The 15,606-nt window shown below is 31.5% G+C and overlaps 1 protein-coding gene across 25 annotated transcripts in view; it reads left to right on the top strand.

Moving 5' to 3' along the window:
- Window positions 1–15,606, top strand: part of syd (JNK-interacting protein syd) — a 143,177-nt gene that overhangs the window by 112,342 nt on the left and 15,229 nt on the right. For 20 of the 25 annotated variants that reach the window (XR_013879897.1, XM_080161670.1, XM_080161667.1 and 17 more), the window contains 4 exons: window positions 248–398; window positions 2,056–2,161; window positions 12,091–12,186; window positions 12,914–13,809. Coding sequence is in view for 22 of the 25 variants with exons in the window: in XM_080161670.1 (XP_080017796.1) it covers window positions 248–398; window positions 2,056–2,161; window positions 12,091–12,186; window positions 12,914–13,794 (1,234 nt within the window). In the remaining 3 variants the exon portion in view is untranslated. The remainder of the gene's footprint in view (window positions 1–247; window positions 399–2,055; window positions 2,162–12,090; window positions 12,187–12,913; window positions 13,810–15,606) is intronic. The other 5 variants (XR_013879902.1, XR_013879901.1, XM_080161674.1 and 2 more) reach the window with 1 other exon arrangement.

Genomic DNA, 15,606 nt, shown 5'->3' with positions numbered 1-15,606 from the left:
TTTCCTTATTTTATGTTTTTTTTTAAATGCATTACCTAACTAAAGATTATTTCAATTTTAAAAAGGAATGTCCTGGCTGGAAAAAGGTATTACTGATTACCATGCACAGTCAGGACTTCCTAAGGCATTATTTGGGATAGTCGTGACTTGGGACCTACTATTATAAATCGTCCTCAAAGATATGAAACATATATAATAATTTTTGGATCTTTTATATATCAATGAAAAAAACTGTTGCCCTCTACAGACTGTGGCTGGGCACTGGTAACGGTGTAATCATCTCTGTACCGCTGAGTGCCCCCAACTCTATGGGAAAATCGTCCAGTGGTAACCTGATAGCCGATGTTATTGAGAAGAGCAAGCCCGGCGCGCCGGTCAGAGTTTATTCAGATCATAAGGTAAATATAAGATTTTATTTAGGATCATGGAAAGAGAACGAAGTAGCGGGTTTCGTCGTACTTTCATAGTGGCTTTTCTCCTATTTCTAGCCTCTGCGGGGGGCTCTAACCTTGCTATTTCCTAATCCTGCTGGGCAATCATTTACATTTACCTAAACTTACTTATCAAAAGTTACTGTGAAAATACGACAAAACCCACTATTTAGTTTCCTATCCATGATCCTCTTTATAAGTAGCATAGGTACTCTTCTAGTCATCCATGTAAGTCAGTCTGTTAGTAACTGACAAGTTAATTGCATAACTAACTATTTATCTCTCTATAAGTTTATATTTATGACAGAAAAAGAACATAGAATTTTTTTTTCATTATTTATTTTTTGTAGAATCTTTAATTAAAGTTTAATTTTAAATCTGTAAAGTTAACCTAGATTTAAAGTATCTCAATCTCATTTCCAGTTTTTTTTACACACCAAAAGATAATTAAAGTTTTTTTTTACAGACAGAACTTTATACTTTTACCAAAGAGAGTCCTCTACTCTAAAAAGTACACTCTATGTTCTGTATTAAGTAATAATAGTTAGATAACATGAAACAGGGTGCAACCGATTTTAATACATTCCAAATTAAAGTATAAAAAACCTTCGTTGCAACAAAAAAAAAACCTAAAAAACTAAGCATTTCTAAGATCTAAAAAAAGCTTTCGTAAATTTTTCACTGCACCAACTTTTATTTGGTGAAATAATAGGTTTTTTTGGGGGGTTACAATTTAAAAAAAAACGTTATTTCCAGCCACTATGGGGAGGGGGGAGTTTTTTTTCTAAAAGTTCGTTCCTGGTACAGATGCAACATTTTTGTAGACATTTTATAGACCTATAAGAAGTGGGGACCAAATGGAAATTGCCCCAGAGAAATGGAAATACCATGTTGTCTGTTAAGCTTCATATTCTGAAATAGAATAAGGTCGTATACATTAAAAAAACCTAAGTTCTTTTATTTGTAATAAAAATGAAGACAAATCCTTGCTTTACCACTAAGGGATTTTTTAAAATTGAACAATTGGGCAGAGACATGGTCCTTGCCCGAATTAGCGCCGGCTAGAACTTGATTTTTGTTTTCAACTGCATTTTTACATTATAGAAATACTAATGGACTAACACATAACCTGTTACAAAGTAGCTTCGCTATTAAATTACAATTTGTATAATGGATATTTCTTTTACTTCCGTTTTATTAATTATAGTTCTCCAAAAGAAAAAGCTACATTATGGTCGGCTACCTACCGCTTTTTCTTAATAGAAAATATTGATTTTTTTCACAAATGGGCAAGTTTGCTTTTTAACGTTAAACAACCGGCCTTTTATGTTTTCTGTTTTACTGGCGGCTGCCAAAACTGCAGCCAATGCGGCTATCTAGCCATAAATATTATAATATACCTTTTTACGGATTTTTGAGCCCATAACAAATGATGTTGTTACTTGTTGGTAATGACTTTCCCGTCTTTGTTTAAGACATTTGCAAGAAATATTACTTTCTTTTTAAACATTAAATAGATCATTAGTATAAAATATATTTTTCAACTGTTAAAAAAGGTTTGAACATATAATTCTCTTATGCTTTTAAATGAAATTCTTCTATATTTTATTATTCTATGTTTCAGGACCGTGTAATACCTGCTAGTTTTATACCATATTGTTCCATGGCACAAGCACAGCTCTCCTTCCATGGTCACAGGGATGCTGTCAAGTTTTTTGTGTCCGTTCCAGGTAAAATATCCTTGAAATATCTTGTCCATTTTTGGGCCGTAACACCAGCCGGACTACCGAATTTTGACTGAACGACCTTAGTCTAAAAATTTTGACTGTGCTAGCTAATAAATTTCTCCGAAAAGGTGCGTGTTTAAAGACTTTAAAATAAGTGTAGAACTCTAAAATTTGGCGTGGCATTTACTTTAATGGGGATGTAATGTGGATTTGTATAAACGGCAGCCGCTCCCGCCGAAAACCCCCGAACTTTTTTTTCGCGTTTTCTCGCTAAAATAGACAATTTTGAATCATTTCCAGAGCAACTACCATACCAAATATTAGAGTTCTACCCCTATTTTAAAGACTTAAAACACACATCTTTTCGGAATATTGCGGAAAAAAAATCCCTCCATTCTTCCTAGTTTACCCTTAATAGAACTATCCCATATATATGAATTATGTTCTTTATTGTGTAGTGCACAAAATAAGATTGGAAAAAAGTGGTCAAAAATGACTACCATTATTTATTTGCAAGAAATAACTTTACAAGCCATGAAATTGTTTCTAACAATGTATGAATCTTTCTCAAAGCAAATTTTTTTGATTTTAGTAACTCAGCATCTTTTAAAGTAGGTTGTTTCCAAGTCAGCTTGGGAGGGGGGGCGGTGGAGCTCGCCACTGTCAATTGTATTTAAACAGAAAAAGTGTTGGGGGGGGGGGGGGGATACTTTTTTAGAGGCTATTTCTCGTAAAAGGGTAGAGGTAGATGTTTTAAACTTTTCCTGGACATATTCGAAGCTTCGCTTTAAAGGAGAACCATATCGGTTTAGCGGTAAGCGAGATCCTTTGCTACAAACAGATAGACATCCTGGTGCTTTAAGTATCTATACCTAATAATATTTATTGCTTTGTTTTCTGAAATATTTCTATTATATTTTCTATCACTATCCCCAATTCATCCAAAGTTTTGACCAAACCGAATATTGGTTTATACTCGGGCTTTATGCAGGCTGCAGGGATTGCCAATAAGAATATTAAAGAATAGAACCTGTTCAGTGTTCATTCCATTTCATTCCAATAGCAAAATGTAAATAACACCCTAAGTCAAAGGTTTAAAACATAAAATTCTTAGAAACTGCTGGTCTGAATTGATTGTACTTTTCAAGGAAGGTTTATAATTGTCTTAATGGTTTTAGGCTATTTCCCTGACGTCCTTTGCCCTTTCCTAGAGGCTACGGGCAAAGTAACTACTTGCCCTGCCTAACAATGAAAATAACATTTGTTGATCTCTTAACAAAACAAGAAAATTGTAAGACAATCCAAGATTAATTTATCTTCTATTGTCCTATCTCTGAATATTACTGGGCTTGGATATTTGTTTCTCCCCCAACAAATCCAATAATCCTTTTGATTTATATTTCAATCTTTGCTCGGAGAGATAGGACAACGGGGCTTAAGTAATTGGAGAAAAATGCATCAACTTTATTTTTTTTTCATTATCCTTTAATATAGAATACCTAGTTATTTATCGCAGCGTATTATAGACAGCTTTCCGCGGATTTTGAAATGATTAAAACCAGTGCTAACAAAACTGGTAGGTATTATTTTATGATTTTTTTTTTAATATTTGTGGGAAATTGTCTGTGATACGATGCTATACATGATTTTTCAGTATGGCTGAGAACCTATTCTAATTTGCGGATGTTAATCGGGTTTGAAACCATACTGGAAATACAGTTATTTTAGTCTTTTTTGGGAATATGAAACACAAGATATGAAAATAAAAAAATAACATTTGCACATAAAGAAAAAGAACTTCAGTTCATTGATATTTTTCCTTTCCCTGTTTCCCTAAGATATTGCTAGTCATAGATTCATACTACAATCATAAATAAATGGGTTTTTTTTTCTAAAATATCTACTGCGCTGGTTAATTTGTTACATTTATTAGAATATTTATTCGTTTTTTGTAAGAAAATGAGGTTTGGTTTAATGCATCTTTTTAACAATAAAATATATATTGTTTCATAACTTCTTTATATCATTAATATTACTTTTAAACTCTGGCGTGTACATAGTTTTCAAGGGGAATGTGAACTTAAAGGGAATTAAAAAGGAAAAGCCCTACTCAATTTCAATTATAAGGGGCAGTTAATTACAAATTATATTAAATGCTTATTCAAAGTCTAACTGCTGTTATATTAATAATTTTTCAAATATAGACTCATTTATTTGTTTCTTATCTCATTACTTATCTTTCCTTAAATCCCTGTTTGATTATTAGAATGACCATAAATCCACATTAGCATGCACAAACTATCATAACATAATAGGGACACTGGGATAGACCAACGACAGAAAAAAATCTCTTCTCGGCCCCCTACCCTCAAATTCTGTACATTCAGATTGTTATTCTTATAATGGGTTAGTTTGAGTTTCGGATTATACCTATTTATTTTCTATTGACCTATCACTCTTCCCTGATAATCTTACAATTTTAAAGGTCTTAAGTATTGTTTAATATTTTTGTATGACATTTATATATTTGCAGTATATTAAACTGTAAAGAATATAGATAGATCATTTCTGGAACCAGAGCATTTCATTTGAAGGGTAAGGCAATGTGGTCCATCCTGCATTATAATCCTGTTTTCTCCTGCTAATGCCAGCTGACAATATTATTCCTTTGCATCTTAATGACTTAAAGGGTTGGTGCTCGTAACTGTATCTAACGAGTACAGATTATTTGCACAATGATCCTAAAAAGATAATTAAGTAATAATACTTAAGTAAAATATTATTTCACAGATATATTGGCGTTTTTCAAATTGCCTGGGTTTGCTAAGCACAGAAGCCTAACCCTCCCCTTATTTTTGAAATACATTATAAATAAAGGAGAGAGGGGGGGGGGAGGGTGATTCTTTCAATTTTTCAGGTTAGGATCGGTAATTGCAAAGGTTGAGTAACCTCAAATTATACAACAAAGTTAAATAAATAGATTTTTTGAATGAGGGAAAGGGGCCCTACCGCCCATAACAAGAGTATTTAGTTAGTACCATATCGCTCTATTGAAACTTTTCTTAGGTTAATTAGCTAGGTACGAATTTATGAAAGAGATGTTTCTTAGTGAAATTAACCTTGAAATTAAACAAATAGCTGGAATACAATTGTTCTTCAGGAATTGGGCTATAAGGACTTGAATAATTGGCGTATAGATTATTTTATCTGTCTATACCCTTTGTAGTATAGTTGGTATTTGTTTATATATTCAAATATATTTGTATCTCTGTATCCCTGAGTATAGAGTATATATCTTTGTAGTAGAGTATTTGTTTATATAATCAAATATATTTGTATCTCTGTATCCCTGAGTATAGAGTATATATCTTTGTAGTAAAGTATTTGTTTATATAATCAAATATATTTCTATCTCTGTATCCCTGAGTATAGAGTATATATCTTTGTAGTAAAGTATTTGTTTATATAATCAAATATATTTCTATCTCTGTATCCCTGAGTATAGAGTATATATCTTTGTAGTAGATTATTTGTTTATATAATCAAATATATTTCTATCTCTGTATCCCTGAGTATAGAGTATATATCTTTGTAGTAGAGTATTTGTTTATATAATCAAATATATTTCTGTCTCTGTATCCCTGAGTATAGAGTATATATCTTTGTAGTAAAGTATTTGTTTATATAATCAAATATATTTCTATCTCTGTATCCCTGAGTATAGAGTATATATCTTTGTAGTAGAGTATTTGTTTATATAATCAAATATATTCCTATCTCTGTATCCCTGAGTATAGAGTATATATCTTTGTAGTAGATTATTTGTTTATATAATCAAATATATTCCTATCTCTGTATCCCTGAGTATAGAGTATATATCTTTGTAGTAGATTATTTGTTTATATAATCAAATATATTTCTATCTCTGTATCCCTGAGTATAGAGTATATATCTTTGTAGTAGATTATTTGTTTATATAATCAAATATATTTCTATCTCTGTATCCCTGAGTATAGAGTATATATCTTTGTAGTAGAGTATTTGTTTATATGGATCAGTAATATTTGACATAATATCATTTGATATAAATTCATTTCACATAAAACATTTGACATAAAATCACTTCACATAAAGGTACATTTGACATAAAAACATTTGACATAAAGGTACATTTGTCATAAGGGTACACTTCACATAAAAACGTTTCACATAAAGGTACATTTGGCATAAAGGTACATTTTACATAAAGGTACATTTGACATAAAGGTACATTTCACATAAAGGTACATTTCACATAAAGGTACATTTGTCATAAAGTTACACTTCACATAAAAACGTTTCATATAAAGGTACTTTTGGCATAAAGGTACATTTGACATAAAGGTACATTTCACATAAAGGTACACTTCACATAAAAACATTTCACATAAAGGTACATTTGGCATAAAGGTACATTTCACATAAAAACGTTTCACATAAAGATACATTTCACATAAAAAAAATTTCTCATCAAAGAATTTTTCACATAAAAACTTTTAACATAAAGATACATTTCACATAAATTTGTAATGAAAACATTTGTCATGGGTACCAGTATAAACTTTGGGTACCAGCATAAAACTTTGGGTACCAGTATAAAATTTTGGGTACCAGAATAAAATTTTGGGTACCAGTATAAAACTTTGGCTACCAGAATAAAATTTTGGGTACCAGTATAAAACTTTGGGTACCAGAATAAAATTTTATTCTGGTACCCAAAATTTTATACTGGTACCCAAAGTTTTATGCTGGTAGATTTGGAAGATTTTTTTTCATAAAAATTATTTTGAAAAAAAAACATGATTTTATGCGAAGTGTAGTTTAGGAATGTACCTTTATGTTAAATGTATCTCTATGTCAAGTGTACCTTTATTTTAAATGTACCTTTATGTTATATATACCTTTATGTGAAATGTTTTTATGGGAAATGTACCTTTATGTGAAATGTACCTTTATGTTAAATATACCTTTATATGAAACGTTTTTTTTTTTGTAAAATATATGTCCAATGTTTTTATGGGAAGTGTACCTTTATGTCAAATGTACCTTTATGGCAAATGTACCTTTATGGCAAATGTACCTTTATGGCAAATGTACCTTTATGACTTTAAATAACATTGTTATACTTTAAATGTAATTTTTGTAAGTAAATGATAAAGACAAATAAAGAATCAAATAATAATAATGATAACCTTTATGTGAAATGTACCTTTATGTCATATGTACCTTTGTGTGAAATGCTTTTTTTTGTGTAGTTTACCCATATGTAAAATATACATTATTGTTAAAGAAACTTTTTTTATGTGAAGTGTATCTTTATGCCTAATATACCGTTATGTGATATGTTTTTATGTGAAATGTATCTTATGTCAAATATACCTTTATGCCAAGTGTACCTTTATGTGAAATGTACCTTTATGTGAAACGTACCTTTATGTCAAACGTACCTTTATGTGAAATGTACCTTTATGTGAAATGTACCTTTATGTGAAATGTACCTTTATGTGAAGTGTACCTTTATGCCAAGTGTACCTTTATGTCAAATGTACCTTTATGTCAAATGTACCTTTATGTCAAACGTACCTTTATGTGAAGTGTACCTTTATGTGAAGTGTACCTATATGTGAAATGAGTTTATGTGAAACGTTTTTATGTGAAGTGTACCTTTATGTGAAATGAGTTTATGTCAAATGATACTTTATGTGAAATGTTTTATGTGAAATGAATTTATGTGAAGTGATTTTATGTCAAATATTACTGATCCGTTTATATAATCAAATATATTTCTATCTCTGTATCCCTGAGTATAGAGTATATATCTTTGTAGTAGAGTATTTGTTTATATAATCAAATATATTTCTATCTCTGTATCCCTGAGTATAGAGTATATATCTTTGTAGTAGAGTATTTGTTTATATAATCAAATATATTTCTGTCTCTGTATCCCTGAGTATAGGGTATATATCTTTGTAGTAGAGTATTTGTTTATATAATCAAATATATTCCTATCTCTGTATCCCTGAGTATAGAGTATATATCTTTGTAGTAGATTATTTGTTTATATAATCAAATATATTCCTATCTCTGTATCCCTGAGTATAGAGTATATATCTTTGTAGTAGAGTATTTGTTTATATAATCAAATATATTCCTATCTCTGTATCCCTGAGTATAGAGTATATATCTTTGTAGTAGATTATTTGTTTATATAATCAAATATATTTCTATCTCTGTATCCCTGAGTATAGAGTATATATCTTTGTAGTAGAGTATTTGTTTATAATTAAGTATTCAAGAAATGCAGAATTGATCCACTTAAGCCAGGAATAAAAAGGATGTGGCACTCAAAATGTATTTTTATTCAATTCTATTCTCATATAGTAGAAAAAATAATCCTATCTATAATACAAAGTAGAACGATGTCTGTCTGTCCGTCTGTCCGTCTGACCGTCTGTCCGTCTGTCTGTCTGTCCCTTAAGATCTCGGTAACCACTGAACCGATCGGATTCTACTCTTCAGGGTATCTACCTATTGGTCCTGTGGTGGTTTTAAGCTATTTTCTCGGGGGGTGGGACACCCCCAACCTCCCCAAAAACCAAAAAATCCCCCCCCATTTTTTTTTTTTTTTTTTTTTTTTTTTTTTTTTGAAGGAGATTTCCATGGTCCTTTACGATTTTCGCAATAATTTTTTTTATCACCTCTTGGGGCAAAGCCCCTAGATGCTAGGAGCGAAGCCGCTAGTTATATTTATAAAGTAGTAAATATTTTTTGTCTGTAGCTAAAGAACTGCTGAATCGTATTACATAGGCCCCATGAGTGTTTTAAGAAAATTGTTTTTTAGATTTAAGTATTGGGAAGTATTTAGGCTATTTTTCTTCCCCATTGAAAACTGAGACCCTAGATGCTAGGGGCGCAGCCACTATTATTGTAATTAAGCAAAAAAAGCACAATTTCCTTTCTAACTACAATAAGACAATTGACAGAAGCTTCTTACAGCTAATCTCCATGTGCATCTGAATCCTAAATTGAGAGAACCAAAAATAAAATATTGCTTGTAAGATGTTCTGTCTATTTTATCTCTCAACCTAAGTACTATGTAAAGTGCAGTACAAATGCTTCCTTATTGCTCTCTCTCTTTAAAGGATTTTCTAATATTTTACAATTTTGTATAAGAAGATTCCATATTATATATATTTTTTAGTTAGTTACTTTGATTTGAAACCCATTGAATCTACGAAGAGCCAAACGGATGTCATATTTAAATTTTGTCAAAATAAAGTTCAAAATGTAGACAGATTTTGGTGACTTTTGCTATACATAAGAGAATCATTTTTTCACAAAGCCAATTCCAATTGAGATAGGTACCTAACATTTTTGCCTGTTAGAAACTTGGTCATTTTTATTGACACAAAAATGGCATTGGTGAAATTCATAGTTATCATTTCACTTCAGATTCCTTTAACTAAAACTATCGGCAAATGCCACTAGAGGCCTCTAGTGGCATTTGAGGAGGGGAGAATTGAATTGGATAACCCAATTTCTTAATTTAGATTTTAAAGAAAAAGTAAAAAAAAATTTGGGGGGAGAAATTTTTTTTTATTTTGGGGTAGTGGTACCCTCTCCCAAAATAGTTATAAACCTTCCCGGGACCTGTTAAGGAGAACCCGGTAAGTTCAGCGGTTAGCGAGATCCTTTGTTACAAACAAACAGAAAGACATTGTTCAACTTTGTATTATAGATAATACTGCAGCAGTAAATAAAAAATAATTATAAGTTTGTTTATTACCTTGTTTATACACATCATCCATGGGTAAAGGCAAAGCTAAAAAAAATTTTTGTTTAATTTTTATATGAAAAGTTGATAAAAGTTCTAGCTAAATAATCAGCGATATTAGTTCATTTATGTAACAAAATAATTTTGGAAATAATGATTAAGCTTATATGAGAATACACTTAAGTCTTTTTTTATCGGAATAACAGTCAAAGTGTTTACAAAGATGAAATAGTAATAATACAAAAGGTGGTAATATTTTAGGTAAGATTTAATATAGATTCATAGAAACTGGTTCTATGATACATTTTTGAAAAATATGTACTTCCATATACTGAAAAAATGGCCAAAAATAGGTATTTTCTTTGTTTAAGTAAAAAATCATTAAAATCTATGAAAATAATCTTATCTCTACACCTTGACTACGAGTTTTTTACATTAATCATAACCCCTCCCCCCCTCTTAAACGATTTATGTAAATATTCCGTTCCTCATATCCTTGCTCAACCCCGCAACAGTAAAGGTTGACAGGGATCTAAAGGGATAAGCCAATAGCTGATAAATTGATGTACATATCCAATGATGATACACAAAATAACCCCTTCTATAAATTACAATTTGTGGTTGAAACGTTTGATTACTACCCTTATTGAACCAACTATATAAAATTCAATAAAAGTTCTCAACGTTGTTAGGTCATCGAATAAGAAAACGTTATTGTACAACTTTGGGGACTAGTGTAATAAACAGCCCAATGTCCCCTCCCTTCCTGAAAGGTTGAACATATAATAAAGAAATATACTTGCATAATGGATATTGATTATATTAAGCTTTTATGTTATATGCTTCAGGGACTTACATTGAATTTTGATTGGTTGGTTGATTCATTAGGTTAAGTTTCCAAACGTTTTAACCACTAATTGTAATCTACAGAAGGGGCAATTTTGTAAATAATCATTAGGGATGTACATCAATATATCGGCAAATGTCTTATCCCTTTAGATGGGTGCATCTCATGTTCCTCTTGTGGAATTTCTAAACCAAGTACTTTTTTCAGCATCGAACTTTTTAATATAAATTGTTACAAAAATCATAATTATTTAATTTTCAGTCATTTTATGTTTGTTATTTTCATTTTTAAAAATAATAAATGACAGATCAATTTTCGAATTCAGGAGAGAGAAAAAACGTATGATATTGATCTATTCCTGTAACCCTGACTATTCATGTATACTGTAGTGTTTATGGATTCTTTTTGTGGTAGATTATCTAAAAGATACCGAATAATCAATTAACCTTTTTATTTGGGTTTTTCCTTTTAATCATAGAATTGCATTTCTTGTTACTTTTGTTATAGGTACTCTTTAAGCTCATTTTAGTTTAGATAATCTTAATTATTATTCTGAAACTTAAAAGCGATGTTGGTAAGGATTTAGTAGTCAAAGGCATTTTTTTAAGGTGGAGATTAAGAGATATAAGTTTTCCGGAATTTTAATGTAGGGAGTAGATTTGAAATCTGCATCAAATTTTAAGGATTTTTTATAAAATTCGTTTTTTGTAAAATTCTTTATCTAAAAGCGAAAATACATTTTAAGTTAATTAATTTTGACAAATAGGATAAGTGGATTTTAAACTACCTGCGCTCTAATTGGTTGAATGATGTACGACATCCAATCAGAGCGCAGATTTTTTAAATCCACCAATCACAGATGCCAAAATTAATTAACTTAATTTGTATTTCCGCTTTTAGATAAAGAATTATACAAAAAACGAATTTTATAAAAAATCCTTAAAATTTGATGCAGATTTCAAATCTACTCCCTACATTACAATTCCGGAAAACTTATATCTCTTAGTGGAGATTTGTTTGCTTAAGTATGTAATTCGCCCCTTAGTGTCTACTAGGGGCTCTAAATTTGATGGGGTAATGAATTAGGGAAAAATAGCCTAAAATAACCCGGAGACTTAAATCTAAAAATAATATAGCCTAAAACCATGAGAAGCAAAGGAGGACTTAATCGGTTCATTAGTCAGAGATTACAACCTTTAAGATAGGATGTTATTAATGAATCTCAGCATGTGCTTTTGTTGAGCTTTTCGTTAACCAGTTATTTGTTTTAAGGACATGGTGGTCTGTCCCTGGCAACTGGAGACAGCGAGAAGGTTGACTCCATGCTGGTCATGTCGGGCGGAGAGGGATACATTGACTTCAGGCTAGGTAGGTCAACTCATGTAGGCACTAGCAGGCAGGGAGATGACAATGGGTGATAAATAAATCTTCATCATTAAAAAATCCTGCCCCTGTCCCATGATTTTTACAAGCTAGCAAAATATAAGAATTGGAGGGAAGATTAATTTATCGTCCATTGTCTTATCCCAGAATCCTGAGTTTGTAGTAATAATATTTTTAGCACTGAAATGTAACACATTTATTTGATTAATTGAGCAAGTTTTCCATTAAAGATATCATGTAAATTAGTCTATATTTTTTAACATCATTAGCCTTGATAGGCAAGGGTGTAATGCCCCTAACTAAGTTTTCCAGCTATGAAAGACGGATGCATTTACAAACCCAATTTATAAAGTAGCTGAACTTAATATATCAAGGTTTAGATAAGAGATAAAAACATGTTTAGTACTAAATTGACATGATGTCTTTAATGGAACATTCTCTCATACTTAAAAAAAAACTTCTTGTGTTACAGATCATCCTTATTAAACATGTTTGGTCCATTTTTTGTTCATTTTGATGAATTTGTTTTTGTTTTTTTTTTATTTTGGGGTATATGTTTTCGTTTGGTTATTGGACCTTAAAAGAATTTAATATCCTCTTTCCCTGATTTTTTAATACTAAAAAGATGGTGAATACTTTATTTTTTTTTAATCTGCGAAATTTCTGAAAAATACACCCCAAGTAGTCTGTGTTGTTGAACATGATATTTTAGTTGAGGACGGAACAGAACACGATTTTGATTCCCATATCATGGTTTGGAACGTAACCGATCCTTCCGCCACCGAAACAGCTGCCAATGGGGCAGCGTCGGCTGTTGGCGGACGTGCAACCGCTCATACTTCTCTATCATCATCAGCTAATTCATTACGGCCGATATCAACAACGTCGAGCAGTTTGGATCTTGGTCCCACCCCAGGCTCTGGCGTTGGCTTGGATTCTCAATCTGAAGACTTTCTGGAGTCCGACAGTGAAACAGACACTCTGCCCTTGTCAGTTGTATCACAAGGGTCGTTGACACGCGGTGACTCGGTCGAGTCACAAATTCCTGTAAATAGTAATCATGAAGCTTTAACTGTTAACAATGTTCGTAGTCTAGATGATCATATAGAGACTGGTACTGATACTCTACAGTGGAGTCAAGATATTGAGAGCATGCTCAATAATCCACCACCAGACACATTCCAAAGTTTTCACTTGGCAGCTGAGCCTTCACTCTCTAGTTGGGTTGTTCCTTCATATGCTCAGGATCAGCTTAATATTGACAAGCAAGGTCACACCACGCGTCCGTATCAGGTGGATTTTGGACGCAAGAAAAGCCGGTCCCGTAGTAGATCCTTAAAGGGTGCCAACGGCACAAAAGCTGCTCTGCGTAGGGATTCAATTCAAGAAAATGCAGTCACTACTTCTTCAAGCCATAGTCCAAATAAAGACTGGTCAGTGTCAGAAGATTTAAATGGGAGAAAAGAGTCATCACCATCGCCAAATGGAACAGCCATGTCAACCAAAGAACAGACCCCGTCATCGGAATCTGGAAGCACGGCGGAGCTGGAGCCCCTGGAGGATTTTACACAGCTCATTTCTGGAGGAACATAGACAGAAAATTATCTGGTATGGGCATTCTCTTTTAGTAGTAACCAACACAACCAGTTTTTGCTTAACAAGAAAAGAGTTCAATGTTGTATTTTTCAAATAAATGCGTAAAAAAAAATAAATGTTTTTTTATACTTATTCTGTTTTAACTTTAATATGGGTCTTTCCAAATAACTAAAAGATTTTTAAAAATATTTATTTTTTTTCATTTTTTTAAAATAGTTTTTTTTTATTTTATAAGTTAAAGAACTCTTTTCTTTGCTAGACCTACTTTTAGCAGGTTTTTTGTTGACTAATGCTCAAACGCGATTTTCTCTACTAATTTTTTTTCTTCTATTCTATCTTTCTTTTTAATGTTGTGTGATATTTGTTCATTAGTCAACTTGAGAGTCAGAGAAAAATACAATACACTTTTATGAATTTTTTGTACAGAAAACTAAGATCAGTTAGATTTTAGATTCATAAAGTAAAGTCTACTTAACAGTTGATTTTTAATTAGACCAATAAACAATTTTTCAACCTATTTGATACACCTTTCCTTTTTGTTACAGGGTTAGGTAAAATGTCTACTTCTTATATTGAATCTTACTTACTACTTACTCAGTTGATCTGTACTAGAAATTATGATTAAATAGGGAAAGGGGGGACAAGCTTAATTAATCCTTTAAAACAAAGATTTTAGTACATTTAGAAACATCCTAGAAAGTCAAAATTCATTTAATGAAAAGGCTATTGAACTTTTAGTTTTCTAAGGTGTTTCTTAAACACTTTGTTTTACTGGATTTCTAATTAGATCCCCTTCCTTTTTTTACCAAATAAAAAGAAAACATTTTTCAAACTAAACTAATAAAACTGTATTGTATCTGACTATTTAGTAACTTAACTTTAGTATAAACGGTGTCTGGACGCAAAAGCAAGCACTCGAACTCGTTAAGGGAGAGGATTCATCAAATATTATCAACAGCACAGGGATTATAAGGTGCATTGTATCCATGCAATGACCCCGCATCCCTGACAAGCACAGGGCTTAAAAGCATGAACATGAAATTAAAATTGTAGCACTTTCTAATATAGTTTGCATTAACTGACAGACACCCACTTATACGCTTTGTTTTCAAGAGAATGCCTTACCTATCCTATTTCTGCTATGTTTAGGTTTCCTAGCATTGCGTTATTTCATACTTGTTTAAACCAAGGACAGAGATTTGCAAAGTTAAATAATAAGACGGGACAGACAAATATTTTAGTTAGGATTATAATTATCAATGCCAGGACAATTTGGAACACCCTTAAAAGAGCAAGAAGTCTACCCTTTTTGTATTAAATAACCAAACCCTCCAACTACCCTTTCTTCAATTACATTTCATTATTGTTCTATTTCGTCATCAGATTACTTAATTTTAAAGTTTTGTCAGGCCTGTTTTATTATTTTATTGTCATTTTCTTTATCCTCAAATTTATATATACAATGGAAAAAAAAAAAAAAAAAACATTATAATAATTAAAGCTTGGTTTATCGGTGAAAATAAAAAATAAAGATACCAGCATGACATAGCTTTTTGGGAAAACATAAGTTTAAATAAAATCATTGAAATTGTCTTACACCAGGAATCATAAAATTATCACATTTATACTAAAGTATAAAATAAAGGCTTGATATGGTTGTAAGTGTGAAAAACTGTTCTAAATTAATACCAAATATATGTGTTATATATATATACTAGCGGCTACGCCCCTAGAAGCCTCTAGGGGCTCTTAAGGTAGGAGGGTGAAAAGTCGACCTCATCCCATTTTATATTTAAGTTTCCAAAGAAT

Source organism: Acartia tonsa, chromosome 5 (assembly GCF_053477335.1).
Source record: "Acartia tonsa isolate MP-2025a chromosome 5, ASM5347733v1, whole genome shotgun sequence".
In the NCBI taxonomy this organism is placed as follows: domain Eukaryota; kingdom Metazoa; phylum Arthropoda; class Copepoda; order Calanoida; family Acartiidae; genus Acartia; species Acartia tonsa.
Note: the sequence above shows the minus strand (reverse complement) of the source record. Positions and strands in the feature narration are given on the sequence as shown.